General features: G+C 43.0%; 1 protein-coding gene across 12 annotated transcripts in view; it reads left to right on the top strand.

The window, feature by feature from the left end:
• car (vacuolar protein sorting-associated protein 33A) overlaps window positions 1-17006 on the top strand; it is a 240063-nt gene that overhangs the window by 72139 nt on the left and 150918 nt on the right. For 10 of the 12 annotated variants that reach the window (XR_012826926.1, XM_075686939.1, XM_075686935.1 and 7 more), the window contains 2 exons: window positions 4057-4158; window positions 16465-16581. Coding sequence is in view for 11 of the 12 variants with exons in the window: in XM_075686939.1 (XP_075543054.1) it covers window positions 4057-4158; window positions 16465-16581 (219 nt within the window). In the remaining variant the exon portion in view is untranslated. The remainder of the gene's footprint in view (window positions 1-4056; window positions 4159-16464; window positions 16582-17006) is intronic. The other 2 variants (XM_075686940.1, XM_075686942.1) reach the window with 1 other exon arrangement.

Below are 17006 nucleotides of genomic sequence, written 5' to 3'. Positions count from 1 at the left end.
ACACCGCTCACGTGTTTCTCTTTTCCTATAGCCCTGAGCTTTCCCTATGCTCTTAGTTTGACCAAAGGCATTGATTTGGCACGTTCGACTTGACTGCCGGCTACTTGTTACTTCCATCCTTCCTGAGTCGTCACAAGTGCTCCAGGTCCACTAATCATTCGCCACTTGTTCGGAGCAGCGTTCAAGAGGGCTGCCATCCTTTACGCCGAAGAAACAAATCACTGTGCAGCGGGCTGCAAGTTCAATGTTTCTGAATGGGTGGTGCAAGAGTGGTGACTGCAGTAAAGCAGAATTTTCGCCTGTGATAAACAAGTGAGGAATTTCCCATGTGCCGAAGTCTGGACGCTTTCCAGAGCTGTAGGCCAAGCTTGCGGCACATGTTGCTGAAATGCGTGATCGGTCCCTGCCAGTGAAGTGCGACATGGTCGTGAAACAAGCCCGGATGTTCGCCTTTTAAGGACCTGCTCTGCTGATAGTACAATGAGTGGCTGGCGGCAGAAGACCGCGAACTTAAGCCAACTGGACCTGTCAAAAGAGCCTCCCTGACGGCTGCGTGGGATTGGGTGCATTCGGCGTTTGCTGCTGTTCCACAAGATGTTGTGGTGCGGTCATTTGCCAAATGTGGGATTACACTGGACGACGACACGCTGTGGGACTATAGCAGCGATGACGATGGCAGCACTAGTGACGATGGCAGCACATGACCGGGATATCTACATGCAAAGAATATAGGGTGATTGTCCGGCATACGCCACAGGTTACCGACGGCAGTGGTGGCCCAGGGGACAGGAGGGGGAGGGCAGTGCACAGGCTGCTGGAAGCGACGTGCGAGCACACTGCGAGGGACCATTGCAGCAACCGTAGCATAAGTGACCGGTGTAGCCATGGCATCCTGCTGGTGAACAGCCGACAGCGCTTCTGCGACCTCTTCATGGATCACATTATGAAGATGAGACGGCAAAGTGCTGGAAGACTCCTGAGTGACGGACACCAGAGATAGCTGTCGTGGGACTTCTTCGCGGATGAAATCCTTGATTTAGGTTATCTGGGAGGCTTGTTCGCGGCCAGTGGTCAGGCTGCAGAGTGATGCCACATTTGGTATGGGATGTCACCTTGTCAGAACTCGCTGCTTATGTAATTCATCATAGGTCTGGCACAAGCTGATAACGTCGCCAACAGTGTGCGGGTCCTTGGCCACAAGCATCTGGAATGCATCATCATCGATTCCCTTCATGACATGCTTGATCTTTTTCGATTCCATCATGACTGCGTTCACGCACCTGCACAAATCGAGAATGTCTTCCATATAGCTGGTGAATGTCTCACTCATGTCCTGTGCACATGTACGCAAACGCTGCTCAGCTTGTAGTTTACTGACGGTGGGTTGATCAAATACTTCTGTAATCGATGTGTTGAATGCCGACCACGTTCGGATATCCCTCTCATGATTTCTGAACCAGAGACTGGCCATGCACGCAAGGTATAATGATACATAAGCCAGCTTGTCTGAGTCATTCGATTTGTTGTAAATGCTCACCCATTCGTAGGACAACAGCCACTCTTCAATGTTGTTGTCGTCGGTTCCACTAAAGATGGGAGGCTCCCGCTGGTGAACGGTCCCAGCGCAAAGGATAGGTGGTGATGGAAGAGTCTGCTGGTCGGTGTCCAGCATGGCAGAGGGTAGTGTCCGAGAACGGAATTTCGGGATGGTAGAGTAGAACGTTACCCCGCATGGCTCCACCTCTTGTAAAGTAGATTTTTTGAGGTTCGTAACGACAGCCGGTTCTAGGATGCACCGAGCACAGTTCCCTAGCTCGAGTCTCTGCTGCCCGCTTGATGCTGCCGACGCTGTTGACTCTGCGCTCACGTTCATTATTTTCCTTACAATATATTAAATATGTGCCATAAAATCTTCATCTTTTTCACACTTGGGTAATGCTTGCATGGTTCATTTTCGATCGACAAACATCCTGTGCAACCTGCAGCAGAAGATGCAGGTAAGTAAATGTGGAGCATATTTCTCACAACTCTTGTTGCAATTTATCTGCCTGGATAAAGGCTTTGCCTGTAATGCAACGTTCTTGTTAAAAACCTTTTTTTTAAGTTTTTCTACCAAGAGGAGCCATGCTGTGCAAGAACATAACTTACTGTAGGGTGTGGGGAGCACACGGGTCCCTTCCACGTACTCACATAGTCGTGTTCGCACGTTGCTGACGCATCGAGAGCTGGCATACACATGAAAAAGGCGCACTATGCCCTCTCCCGGTTCTCCCTCTCTTGGTTGTCCCCCCTCCCCAACTTGTGGGAAAGGTATCTGATGCACAGGAGGACATTCCTCTTGCAAACGTAAAAAGGTATAAAACAGCATCACCAAGGGAGACTCTCCCTCTCTGTTGTGCACCTGCCTAGAACCCGGGGTAGGCATACCTGCGGTTTGGCCGACTATTACACGCAATGAGGCAAGCCTATTTAGTCTTTATTACAGAATGGACATCCCTCTGCGAGTGTTACTTATTGCGTGTAGCAATAAACATTGTTAAAGTTGACGTTGCTGGTCGCATTATTTGCCCGAACCCAGAGTACCTGGGATTACATGCACTACGCCTTGAGGAGTACCACGGAATCACTGTGTGTGAAAGCTTGCCTTCAATCTTAGCCTCATGCAGAGCAGTACCCCACAAGTTCAACAGGCTGTCTGAAGATGTCGCCACTAGCACTCTTCTTTCCCGATGTGTTCAAGTGTCAGCAGTGATGTCAGGAGGAGCAGATTGCTGCCCATTTACTGTTTCCTGCTCACCTAAGATATTGTATGTTCTTATGCATATTTAAGTATACAGGCAGTTCAAAAACAACCACTTTTGTGACATGGTGAGAGTATCACCAAAGCTGTCCTTAAAATAAGACTTAATCCTCAGCACTTCACTGTAGTCAAGCAGCTGCTTTGGAATGTGGAAGCTCATCAATTAATGCATAGCTGTATAGTATTTCATCACAGGAATGGCAAAGAATTCATTCATAATAATAATAATAATATTTGGGGTTTTACGTGCCAAAACCACTTTCTGATTATGAGGCACGCCGTAGTGGAGGACTCCGGAAATTTTGACCACCTGGGGTTCTTTAACGTGCACCTAAATCTAAGCACACAGGTGTTTTCGCATTTCGCCCCCATCGAAATGCGGCCGCCGTCAAGAATTCATTCGTAGCGAGGAAATTACAAAACAGTGGTCACTGGGGGACAGCTGTTCAAATGCAGTGCTTACTCTCAGTTGAATGTTTTCATCACAGAAACATATTCCGCACTTTGTACTTTCCTGATTTCCCCTTCTTCGTGCTGCTTTTCAAATAATTTACCTTCGAGCTTCTCCTTCGTTTCTTTTGTTGATCACAGATGGCATGTGTATCCATTGTCAAAAGTTCAATGTCCATTCGACAGCGACTGTTGCCTCCCTGTGCAGTGTATCGAACCTTTCGCTGCACTACGTGGAGCACTTGGATGCCTTGGAGAAGGTTTTCGGCAAGCTTCGCGTAAAGCATGCAAGGCTGACGGACATAGGGTTTTCTCGTGCAAGCCAGTGAGAAGTACATGGCGAGATGCTTGTGGCGATCTCACCTCAGCGTAGCGTTTCTTCTGTATTTCTCAAGCTGACAGGCTGCCACGGCAACCTTCTCACATTTTTAAAAGCCCCTTTTGGGGCCCCCAAACCAATGCCTCGGCGGTGCTCGCATATCGCTTGCCACACGTGACCCCTCTTTGCAGTTCTTGTAGCAGTGCCATTCTTTAACGCCGTCAGCCGCAGCTTGTTGCACGCGATTGGAGCGCCCAGGAAGCAGTTAAACGAGTGAATACAATCAGCAACCAGATGGAGGAAGGTGGTGGGGAGGGGCACTGTCCTCACCATTATAGTTTTCTAACATCAGCTCTGCCATCCCCCTATCTTGATTTTTTGATGCAACATGGCTATAACAATTATCGGTTATAACAATGGAATTTTTGTGGCACTTGAATATTGTTACAAGTGGGTTCGACTGTACTGCACATTCTTCTTTGTACAGGAACGTGGAGTGTATGGAGAGCTGGGCATTGAAGAGTATGCCCTTGAACTGTTTCCTGTGGACAGCGACGTGCTTTCAATGGAAATGGACGCCTCCTTCAAGGTGACTGCCCTTGAATACTTTGTTTAGCGCAAAACGACAGGCACAAGAAAGACGACAGGATAAGGCGCTACTCTCAACTGACATCATTTTATTGCGTCACTCCTTTATAGACTGCTCAAACGAGAGGAACATGCGCACTGAGCACCATGCGGTGGAGCCACCAACATCCGATCCCAAGAGCGCAGTCATGCGACAGAATCCCAAAACCTAATTCAGCGCTGTACAAGGTTAAGGAAGGCACACTAATGCACTGTGACCCCAATGACTGAATGAAAAATGCTTCCGATAACTCTCGGGCGGTGGTGCCATGGCTCTTTTTCAAAATCGTGGTATCACGAAACATGGGTTTTCACTTGCATGTTTTACAATGCTGAGCCAAATGAGAACCTGTGCATGTTGGTATGGATCGCTCATGTTCTCTAAGGCACACAGCGGCCTGACTGCCCTACATACACTTTGCGACATGACAAGGGAATCTTATAAACCACACCGACGCTGCATTCTACAAACTTCACGTGGTTCTTTTCACAATCAGGTTTTTTACTTGTTTTAGAAATACGGCTGCACAACATTGACAGTTTCTGAGGAGCGGCAAACACTACCGGAATTTGGTATCTAGTGGCGACATTCTTTAGATTGTGAGCCACTCTGTGGCAATACGGCACAACTTCAGGCCTCTTCTTTTGTGTGATGCAGTTACTTTTGTGCCGCTTCCCTTTCAGTTTCTGAAGCAATACCTCCGAGACTGACGTCACCACCACACTTGGGTAACCAGCAGTCTGCAGCCTATTTAACTGTGCAATGAAACTCATGTTCGCAGAGTGATAAAAAGATTTTATTAAGGAAGATTCTAAACACATCAAAGCAATGGCGCGTTTCACAGTCTTTGAGTGCGCAGACGCTTAAGGTAAAAGTTCCTTACGTGCACATGGCGAGTACATCCAACAGGCGTGACCTGCATGTAAGTGTAGCTGCAAATCTAAAAACTGGAGTTTACCGTCCCTAGATAGTTCATGTGTGAAAGTTAAACCTTTGCCATTGTCATTGAACAGAGTTAAAATGTCAGCTACCGTAACGGAGCATTCGTTGTTAGTCTGTTTTATCACAACAAGAAAATTGTCAACACATCTAAAAATTTGAACTGAGTCATTGTTTAAAGCACTCTTAAGAGCGCGGTCGACAAACGATAAAAAAATATTACAAAGAGCAGGCACCACACATGAACCAATGCACACACCATTTTTCTGGATAAAAAGGTTATTTTCGAACCGGATAAAAGTTGCACTTAAATAAAATTCAAGAAGGGACATGAAACTTTCCGAAGACAACCCGGTCGCATAGCGAAAATCTACCTCGCCACTTTCTTCGATGCACGTCATCACACTGCGAAATAGATCATCATGCAATATTGAATAGTAGAGATCTTCGACGTCAACAGAAAAAATGGCGGCTACTGAATGGTTGTCTTCCAGAAAGGAAACAACGTCGAAAGAATCCTTTATGCCATAAGGATCGTCAATAGTTAAATGCTTCAACTGTTTTTGCAAGAAGCGGCTGCCCGTGGCAAGAAGCGGCTGACTGCCCTTTTATGCCTATTTCCAAGACTGAGATTTCATTCTCACAAATTGGAACAACTGCTCACCAGCTCGTTGAGCTGGAAGAGAAATTTGGGTGACATGGCAGTACAAGTTGAAGTGCTGTTGGACACGAAGAAGGTCTGTCATTCAAAATCACGTGCTTGTTATACAGTTGACTCATGTTAATTCTTGCATGAAGGAACCGCAGATTTTTGTTTGAATCATCTGAAGCTTGAACATATTGGAGGTACATAGCAGGCTGAATGTCGGCACAATGATGCTGTGTGAGCGTTCTCTCAATCAGCAGCTTTACAGCAGAGCTTTTAAAAGGAGTTTCACTGTGGTTTTCATTTGACAGCATGGGCAGTGTCAACAGCCAACAACCCAGCCTGCTTCTCAGCTACAAAGCAACCACATGACCAGGCCATTGATGAATCAGAAGAATGGGAACCAGTTGCCCTTCTTCTTGTTCATTGCATAGCAGAGGTCTTGACTCCGGCAGTTTTGATTCCTTCAGGTAGCATACAAGGGTTTATTGGTCAGCTGCCTGCTCCTAAACTTTACCTACTATGTGATGCCGTAGGTCTAAAAGGGCATTGCATGTCTGCCTACATGGCCATCAGTAGCATTGGCTGACGCTCTCTGGAATCTTCTGCACGCACATAAATAGTTAAATAGCATAGAAAGCAGATGTGGGAATATCCTTCGCATTGCACAATTAGTAATGCAACCCCAACTAATGCGGAGGTTGTGGGTTCAGCCCCCACTGGTGGCAAGTTGTTTTCTTGTCCACTTTCATTTCCCTTTAGCTTATCATTCCTGTGCTTCAATTAAAAAATATAATTTGCCCAATTTGGTTGGCTTCATGTGGCTCATGCCATTGTTATGCACAGCCAGCATTGATAGAGACAGTGCATGGTACAGAGAATTGCATTGGCTATAGCGAAGGCTATAGAAGTACTACTAAGCTCACACATAGTGAAGTGTTTGAGAATGCTTAGGTGTAGCAAAGGGACTGCACTGAATATTTATTTATTTATTTTTATTTAGCGCATACTGGGGTCAATCACACTTGGGGATTGTTACAGGAATGGGATCACATACGAGGGGTATATAATTCAGTTCAAACAGGTATATCTGGTGAATAACAAACATACAATGAGGCATACAATGAAAACAAAAATGCAAACACTTGTTTTTGCATGCACATCAGAAAAAATCTAATTTCTTTTTACAGAATAGGTGTAAAATGAAGACAAATTAAAGAAACTTTGTTGTTGGCTTAAAAATCAAGAAAGGAAAGAACAAAATGGCTGTGAAGACGAATTCAGAGAAGGCATGAAGTTTGGCTTGTAGACAGCACCAGCTCCCCTGCGAGCTGAACAAAGCTTTCCAGTGATATCCTGTGATGTTACAAGGCTGTTCAGTGCATTCCAATTGCGCGCAGCTCAGCGAAAAAAAGAATAATGAAATGCGCTGTCAATACAATGGTATTCTTCAAGCATAAATTCATGTTTGTGTCCTGTTTCCCTGGAACGACTAAAATTGATGTAAGTGGCAGGATTTATCTTCAGCATATTATGAACTAATAAACATAAAAACTTCAGTCTATGGAGGGTTGCGTGGTTGGATAAGATCGCAAGGCCAGCATGGGAATGCAGTTCCGGGAGGAAGTCGGTGCACCGATACCTATTGTAAATAAAAAGAATCGCTTTCCGTTGCACCGACTCAAGCATGATTGTAATCTTTTTGTAGAAATGGATACCAGATGACGTTCGCATATTCTAGGACTGGGTGGATAAGAACCTTATAAGTGAGCAGTTTGGTCTCATTGATGCAATAGCGTAGGGCTCGCTTTAAAAAGAATAGTTTGTTCATTGCTTTTTTGGTCATACACTGCATGTGAGTACATGAACCGAGGTCTTGTAAGATAGTTACGCTGAGGTATTTCTTCTTCCTTATAGTTTCAAGAATGATGTTGCCACAGCAATATTTAAGCTTTGATTTCTTTTTTGTAACTGACATCAATACAGTTTTTTCTGAACTTTAGCCATTTGCCAGCAATTGCACCACTGCACGATGTTGTTGAGCACCGTGTTCAACCTTGCCTGGTCTGCCGGAGAATTTATTTGCTGATAGAGTACGCAGTCTGCAAACAAACATATTTTGACATCGTCGTGGTGTGATATGTCATTTATAAATAAGAGGAATAAAAATGGTGCCAGCACTGAACCCTGCTGAATGCCAGAAACAACCGAGACGGTATCAGAAGCGTGGTCCTTAAACTACAAACTGCTGGTGCTCAGACAAGTAGTCGCCTATCCATCTAACGATAGGCCCATCTAAGCTTAAAGAGCAATTTAGCACGTGAAACACGATCAAAGCCTTCAAGTAATCGAGAAAAATGATATCTATATCAGGGTGTCTACCAACCGGGGAAACCGGGAATTCTCAGGGATTGTGAATAGTCTGGAAAAACTCAGGGAATTTGTACTTCAGTCAGGGAAAATTAGCCATTTTAAATTGAAAGTGAACGAAAGTCGCCCTGCTGCCGGCTCGAGTGAAAGAAAGGAATCGTAACGAATTGTCTTTGACGCCGTGTTGTCGGCTGGAGTCTGGACGCCCGATTTTCTGGACGGCTTCGCGGCACCACCACGTGCACCGTAGTCAATGCAACGTAGATCTGTAATTTCAGACGCAAGAACCCTTCGCTGTCCGATTTCCCGGACTTTTTGCCGCGACCGCAGGTTCGTAACGGCGTTAATCAAAGCCAACACCGCCGTTTTGATTATCTCGCCGCCTCGAACCAGCGCTCTCGCACGCAGATCCGCTGGCAGCCGTAGCCATCACCGCGGCAACGCTAGGCGTAACTGCTTCGACATTCGCTATTAAAGTTCTTGCCGTTCGGTGCTGTCTTTTTCATTGAAATAATTTACCGCTGTCAGTAATGGCGCCGACTCCGCCTCTGTAATTCTCGCGATTGGCTTCGAAGCTTAGAAAGCATAGCGCGTTGCATCATGCCGGTTCCCGGAAGACAGCTTCGCCTCAGCACAGCGATGTTACGCGGTGGAGCGTATGCGAAGTATTGCGGTGAAGCTTAACAAGCCGTGGGAAGGGGCAATTGTTACGGGACACGGTACATATTCCATAATTACACACGCGTGCACCTGCCGTCTCCTGTCACAGTACGAGCACTGATATGCCTAATAAGTGTACTGGCAGGCCTTCAAAGCTTTTTCGGACGTGCCTGTGAGGATTTATTTATTTATTTGTTTATTTATTTGTTTGTTTGTTTGTTTATTTATTGTACCTTCAAGGCCCGAAGGCGTTACGGAACGGAGTGGAAAGAAATACAGAGCATGTGCAGATAACAGGGTATAATAATAAAAAAATTAGAAAGCGCGGATTAACAAAAGTACTCTCCAATAGCGGTTCTGAAAGCACATGTGTCGGTTATGTTAACAATTGAGGCCAGCAGGTGATTCGATTCATTCGTAGTTTTAGGAATAAATGAATAAAAAAATAGGTTCGTGCGACAGTGTGGAACGCTCAATTTATGGTGATGGTCAGTACGAGATATGTATGCATGTTCGGACAAAACTTCACTTTTTAATTCTGGATTGTACTAATAAATTTTGTGCAGCAGTGATAAGCGTGCTAACTTCCTACGGGATGAGAAGAGAGGGAGGTTTAAAGTAGCCTTCATAGATGTTATCCTTGATGTCCGAGAATAGTTTGTAAAAATGGAACATGCGCTACAATTTTTAATAGATTCTATTGCATTTGTTTAGTAATCTAAGCAAGGGTCCCATGCAGAAGAGGCATATTCAAGCTTAGGATGATGTACTAGTGTTTTGTACAGAAGTAGCTTTAAGTTAGCGGATGCCATAGAGAAATTGCGATGGAGGTAACCAAGCGTGCGGTTAGCATTGTTAGTGATGTGGTTTATGTGTTTTTGCCAGGAAAAATTAGATGTTTAGTGGATGCCTAAGTTTTTATAGGAAGTGACTTCTTTGAGTACAGAGTTCATCAAGTGATAGTTGGGTAGGTTAGACGAAGCGGTATTGCAGGAAGTCCTCATTAGTTTGCACTTTTGGCTGTTAAGTCCCATTTTCCAAGTGTCGCACCAGTTAGTTACCTTGTCTAGATCAGATTGTAGCTTTAGAGTGTCAGAATTTGAGGATATTACTCTGTAAATGACAATCGTCTGCAGATAACCTTATGGAGGATGCTACACAGTTAGGCAAATCATTATTATAAATGAGAAAAATCAAGGGTCTGAGAACCTTGCAGCACCCCGGAACGACAGGACAAAGCGAAGAGTCAGAATTGTGACAAATTGTGTTCTATTTGGTACGAAGTTTTCACTGCATGAGATAATATTACGGTCAATGTTGAGTGTATTTGTTTTAGACAAAGTAATTGGTGAGAGACGAGATCAAATGCTTTAGAAAAGTCTAAGAAGATGGTGTCAATGGGAAATACATTATCCAACACGGCACAGATTTCATGTGTAAATGAAATAAGTTGAGTATCACAGGAAAACAATTTGCGGAACCCATGTTGACGAGATGAAAAAAAATTAATTTGTTTCTAGGAAGTTGATGAGATTGGAGTATGTTATATGCTCTAGAATTCCGCATGGCACACTTGTTAGAGAAATCAGCCTGTAATTTAAAGGTGAATGCATGTCTCCAAACTTAAATAATGGGACCACCTTGTCGACTTTAAAATCCTTTGGTAATGAGCACGACAGAATGGACTGCGAAAAGATGTTGGGCAGAATTATAAAGGAGTGCACTTCGGTATTTTTCAAAAACTTAGCATTAATATAGTCTATTCCTGATGATGACAAAATCTTTAATTTACGAATCAAATTCACGACACCATCATAATCAATTAATGAGGGCTCCAACAACTTGAGGTAGAGAAGTACAGGGCAACACATTATTCAAAAATGATTAAGAAAACACTTAAATGAATACCGAACAACATTCTTCTTGCGGAAAAAGAGCACCATCTACATCAGTTAACGATATTGTGTTACATTCGGAATCCTTGACAGTTTTCCAAAATTTTTTAGTATTTTCAGTTAGCAGAGATGGAACTGTATTGTAGTCAAGAGTTCGACGAAAGTTCGTCTGGTCAAGTAACATGATGATGATGAAATTGCAGTGACTGACCAAGTCAAGGTGAAAATAACACAGAGACATTTCGGGACCCGTACGGGTTCCTTGATGACACTAAAAGCGGGCAAGAGCCACAAGTCGTTCTCATGCCAAAATGTGATGTAGAGAACGGGTGTAGTTGGCTGGCAGATTTCCATCAGTCCTGTTGATACTGTTGTCCGTAGTTTCAGTAAATAAAGATTCTAACAAGAGTCGCGTCATCGGATTCTTTTCCTTAGCTATTATAGCAGCGTTTTCCCAATCTATGCAGTGACTGCGATTATCGGTGTGTTCCGTTCTTTAGCTTGGTGAAACAGCCGCTTCTTCCTGTTCAAGATAGGTTTTAGGGATGCATTAAGCTGCACTGCTTAACGGTTACACCGGACAACTCGGAGGGGTATGTATTTTTGTACTAATTCATTAACTTTATTTTAAAAAATCGACCAGGTCTGTTCAACACTCTGAGTGTAAAAGTCTGGCATATATTCTCCTACAATACCTTCAAGTTGTGTTTTTATTGATGCGTAGTCGGCTTTACTGTAGTCTCGAATGTATTTTTGTTTGCTATTAGAATATTTGACATTTTCTTTAAGCTGGAAATAAATAAATTGATGATCGCTAAGCCGTGGCAAAATACTTAAAGAATTGACAAGATCAGGAGTGATAGTCAAAACTAAGTCGAGGATGTTAGCACTGGTTGCTGTAGTTCGAGTTGGTTGAGTAAGCAGCTGAGTAAGATGGAAATCAAAACACAAATTGAGAAATGCCTTGCTGTCACTGGATGAGTCAGATACAGTTGGCTCAGGGTAGGACCAGTTTATGTTGGGGTCATTGAAATCTCCCATTAAGAAAATGTGTGAGTGTGGAAACCTTCTTACGATGGTATTAAGTAGCTCATGAAGTTCAGCGCAAAGCATAGAGGAAGCGCTCGGTGGCCTATGGCATGCGCAAAAAATTACATCGCAGTGGTTGATTCTAATTCCTGCGCAGACTGCTTCTAAACCGGACGAAATAGAAATGTGAAACAAATTGAGCCTCTCAGCCACTGCGCTAGGCACGATAAGCGATTTGAGCCCTTAATGGCTGTAAAAGACATTCATTCATTTTTTCGGACTGCCCGATTTGATTTTTCGGGCATTTTCGTGGACCCTGGGGAGCACGAAAACTCGGACGTTCACTGTACAACTGACCAAGAGGATGCTTCTAATGGTCCGTGGGGTGAACGTGCGGTGGAACAAGGACAAGAACAGAAAGTACCGTCGCATTGAGGAATGATCGGGAAAGGAACTTTTTGAGCTTGAGCTCAAAAAGCAATGCATTGGCTGAGGCAAAAATGCAGCTAACCCTTATGCAATCCAAAACAAACTCTTGAAAGCAGTGAAACACAAAGTGGAGGCAATCATGCGTGGGCTAAGAGTATGTGAGGACAGTTGAGGTTGACTTTCCAACTACTGACAGAATCTCACTTGTGACAAAGTTTGGGCCTAATACCAATGGTCTTGCTGTCACTTGATAGAAAATAGCTCATTTTTGAAAATATTTGCTTCTGTGTGCATCTCTTTTTATTTGTATTTGAAAATGTTCAACTCGATTTACAATGGGCTTTATCATTTTTCTTTTTCGAAGATATTTTATTTGCGGTGCATTTTACTATCCCCTATCTTCAGTTTTCTATTTTGAATAAAATAAACATTACTCCTTATTATTCAAACTAGATTAAGTTGTTCTTTTCTTATTTTTTTAAATGCTTACTTGAAAGTGACAGCATCGGGCGATGTGGTGTCAGCCTGTCTTGACATGAAATAAAGTTCTTTGTCGCTCAGGGAAAACCTAAAAGACTCGGAGAACTTGAAACTGGCAACTTAATAGACACCCTGCTATTTGACTGTGGTCATTAATTCCATTTGCGAGGTCATGAAAAAGTTTGTCAAGTTGAGTAGAAGTAGACAGACCACCTCTGAAACCCGGCAAGTTGGCATGAATAATGTTGTTGGTTTCAGCATGCTCTTTAAGAAATTTTTATATAATGTGCTCTAAAATTTTTGAACAAGTGCATGTGAGAGAGATTGGCTGGAGATTGCAAGGGGATGTTACATCACCTGATTTGTAGATTGGGATTACTTTCGCTACTTTCCATTCCGTTGCGAGGCAGCTATACTGAATTGATTTGAAACATATAAGATAGAGACACTTACTAATTGGCTCTGCATAGCGCCTGAAAAAACAGTTCAGAATACCATTCGGACCGCAGCTTTTTTTTAACGTCTAGGCTTAGGAACAAGAAAAACATCCCAGGTACAGTTATGGTAGGAGTGCGTGACATTTAAGTGGAGACATTACTACAAAGTGTCAATGTCCCCAAAAAAACAATTGCTGGCTGTGAAAACAGACTGAAAATAGCTGTTACAGGAGTCAGCCAGTTGTTTTTCTTCTACATCGGGATATGTTGAAGCACTGGATTTACTACTGATATGCCTAGTTTCAAAACTTGTGTGGCGAATTTTGATAAAGTTGCTGAGCGTAGTGCTGGAAAAACATTTTTTAGCCTCAAGTACCGCCTTCTTTACTGTTCTTGTTAGTGTGCTTCTATTATTCTTCAACTCTGAACTTGGATGCTGGTTGTTCCTTTTCCTTAATCTTTTAATTTTGTGTTTCATGTGGATTATTTCCTGTGTGATCCACGAATTGTGCTTTCTTGCGAATTTTTTTCACAATGGAATGAAAGATAGAATGCAGTGAATCGCATGCATTTTAAACTGTAGCCATAAAGCATCAATAGTAGTATTTTCAAGGATGTATAAGTTGAAAGAGGTATCGTATTCATGTGCGAGATAAGTCATAATCACCGTGTCATCGGCTCTGTTGAATGCACTTATATATTTCGCTGTAGCACTGAGACGCACCAAATCTGGCAAACATAGTGTGCAGAGTACCATCTCGTGGTCAGACATTCCCTCTGAGGCTTCTACTTTGCAGTCATCTTTTGTGAAGTGGTGGCTGGCGAAAACTGAGTCTAGTGTAGAATTGGATGCTGTTTGGAGATGAGTAGGTTTGTCGACAATCTGCACTTGTTTCATTTGGGTGCATCATTCTGGTTCTTATTTTTTTCCACTTTTACCATGTCATTGAGTTCTTCATCCCATTTGAAAAGTTGACTGTTAATGCTTACTTTATCATAACTTGGGTACACCTTCTCTTTTCGGTCACGGTTTTCTTTTTTCATTGTCCAAAGCTTCTTTCTAATTTTCCCAGTAGGGTGTGAAAAGTCTTCACTGATGGAGTATTCAGAGCCTTTCAACTTTGAGCAGCATTTATAAATGCTAGCTTTATCTCGATAGTCAAGAAGCCTCAAAATTACCAGCCTCTTGCATGATTCGTCATTATTTCTTGCTCGTCCTATACAGTGGATCCTTTCTGTGCCTGAAACTTTAGCATGTAATATGTTATTAAATATGTTCCTGGTCATTGTTTCTTGCAGACTTTCAGCCAACTCATCTTCTTGCTCTCTCACTCAATAGATTCTAATATTTGACCTATGGCTCCTGTTCTCAAGATCATCTGCCTTTTTTAACTGGTATAGAAAGGCTCTGTTCGAGCGTAGCCGTTCTTTTAGTGCACTCGGTCACCTGTTTCTCAAGCAGGCCGATTCCTTCCAGCTTTTTCTAAATCGCAGCAAGCTTTCGGTTGGCTGCCGCTTTACTTTTCTTTATCTCTTGAATATCTTTCGTGATTGCCTTTAACTGCTCCGCAATCGATTAATCACCTGGGCCAGGATTTGTTTCGACGTCACCGCCCAGTAGCAAAAGGGACTGCAAGAAAACGTTCACAGAATACAGCAAATCAGTCAATGGCTGTGAGTACAGCAGCAATAGCAAGCATACATTGTTGCTACGAAAAGCATTTTCACAGCGCTCTCTCACTTGTACAAGGTAAGGAAACAGGTCGGTCTGCATTCTTGCGGTGCCACTGTGCCCACTGGTTGTGGATCCGCTGTGGCTTCCTTTTATAATGTAGCCACGTGACGTCGATGAAGATCCGTTGCCTTTATCCGTCGCTGATAGCATGGTTTCAGATGGCGCCACATAGCTGATCTGGTCGAATAAGGCTGTGTCATTCCGGCCAGTCACTGCAGAACCGAGCGCAACCGACAGTAGCTACAGCGGTGAAATGCATGTCGTCGGCCCGGCCGGCAAGAGCAGCAAGCTGAGCAAGACCTGTACAAGGTAAAGAAACAGGTTGGCCTGCATCCTTGCAGTTCAGGTCTTGCATAGAAAAATGGCAAACCAGACCCCTATGGAAATTCTGAAAGGCGTAAGAACTCTGTCACGTAGCTTTGCCCTCTTTCTTGGATTCACGTACATCTGTGGAGTTTGCCTTTTTTTCTCTGTGTTTTTGTGTTCATGGAAATGGCAAATCTTGAACGAACCAGAACCCCTGTCTAACTTGTTTGAATTAACAGGCTTTAAAGTGAATTGTAAACACAGCAGGCCAGCCACAATGTTTAGTTGCTAATGAATTAGGTGGTACTTCAAATCATCCAAGTTTGAATTACCCCGAGTCTACATTATGTACTTGTCACATCAGTTTTGCAGTGTCAGTCACTGTGTCATTTATGTATAAACAGCATGAATAGGTAAAAGGAAGCAGTGCTAGAGAAGTGGACAAAGAGTTATCCATGTGTCTATTTCCTTACATGCCGTCATTCAGTTTTGTTGCTGTGTTGTATTTTAATTATCATACTTGACTTGGGTGAGCCCACTAGACTTGGTAGAGCCTAACATCTGCACTGTTCAAATTAATCTAGTTGAATGTCAGTGGTGGCAGTTAAAAGTTCTATGTGCTGTTGTCTTTGAAACCATAAATACACTTATGAGTGGCGTTTAGGGGGAGGGGAATAAAGTTTGCCTTGTATTTACAAGAAAATAAAAATTTCTGTTGCTGCCAATAGGGATTTTAATATTAGCTCAAATTAAGAGATATTTTACATTTGAATATTTGATATATAAGAGTAAGTGTATAAAAGCTTGGCGGAAGCTCTTGAATATATACATATATATATATACATACATACATATATATATATATATATATATATATATATATATATATATATATATAAATCTGAAATATTCTTCATTTTTTTAAAGATTATTGTTATGAGGGTAGGCTTGAATACAGAATTAACAGATAATACAGATTTTTTTGTAGAGTATTAGTTTATATGCTTTGATTTCTGTAAATGGAAAGTTTGGAGTACTGAAACTTGTTAAAAATATACACATCTTTTCTGTATATGTACAATTTCATACTCATAGAAGACATTATTGCATGTCGAATTTCATTCAAATGTAGGCTAATCACTATAATTGCAAGTTTAGAAAGTGTTTTTCTTTTTTTAACTTCGGGAAATTAGCCGGAAACAGTCATTGTCGGCTTTGCATGCCTATGTTCCCACCCACCCACCTCCAGATAGACTTCAATTTAGAATCTGCTTTCCTGGTTTAAGAATCTGAAAACTATGCAATACTTGTAAAAAGGTCACCGAAGGTGCTGTGGTGCAGGAGTGCCATGTGGAGGAAGACACGACGTCCATGCACTATGTGGCTCGTGCGCTCATTACTCTGCAGTCCCTCTATGGAGTCATCCCGAATGTCTACGCCAAGGGAAAGATGGCAAAGGTGAGAATTCAAGCACCGCTAGTCTATTTTTCATCTAGGGATCAGGGAGTTCTGCTAAAACCAGCTGAGCCGAAGGTCACAGCACTTTTTATAAAAGTAATGCCGTTATCTGAACATTGCTGCCTTCTTCTTGCCCACTTTTATCACTGCTCGGCTACTGTGCAAAGTTGGCGCGGGTATTTGTTTTTAAAGTGAGTCTGTCTCTGTGGTGCCTGATAGGTCTACATGCTGTGGTCAGTGATGGTTGGACTGTGTGCAAGAGGGGGCTTCACCGAGAGGAGGGAGAAGAGGCAGCGATGATGTCATGGAGTGCAGACGTGCCTAGGCCCGCATGATCCACTGCTGGTTGTGGGGCCGTAGCAGAAGAGTAAACAATAGAGACAGAAGCTTTGCTACCAGTGATTCCCATGATGCATAGGTTCTGA

The sequence above is a fragment of the Dermacentor variabilis genome, chromosome 3 (assembly GCF_050947875.1).
Source record: "Dermacentor variabilis isolate Ectoservices chromosome 3, ASM5094787v1, whole genome shotgun sequence".
Lineage (NCBI taxonomy): Eukaryota > Metazoa > Arthropoda > Arachnida > Ixodida > Ixodidae > Dermacentor > Dermacentor variabilis.
The sequence above is the reverse complement of the archived record's forward strand: the minus strand, read 5'-3'. Positions and strand labels throughout refer to the sequence as shown.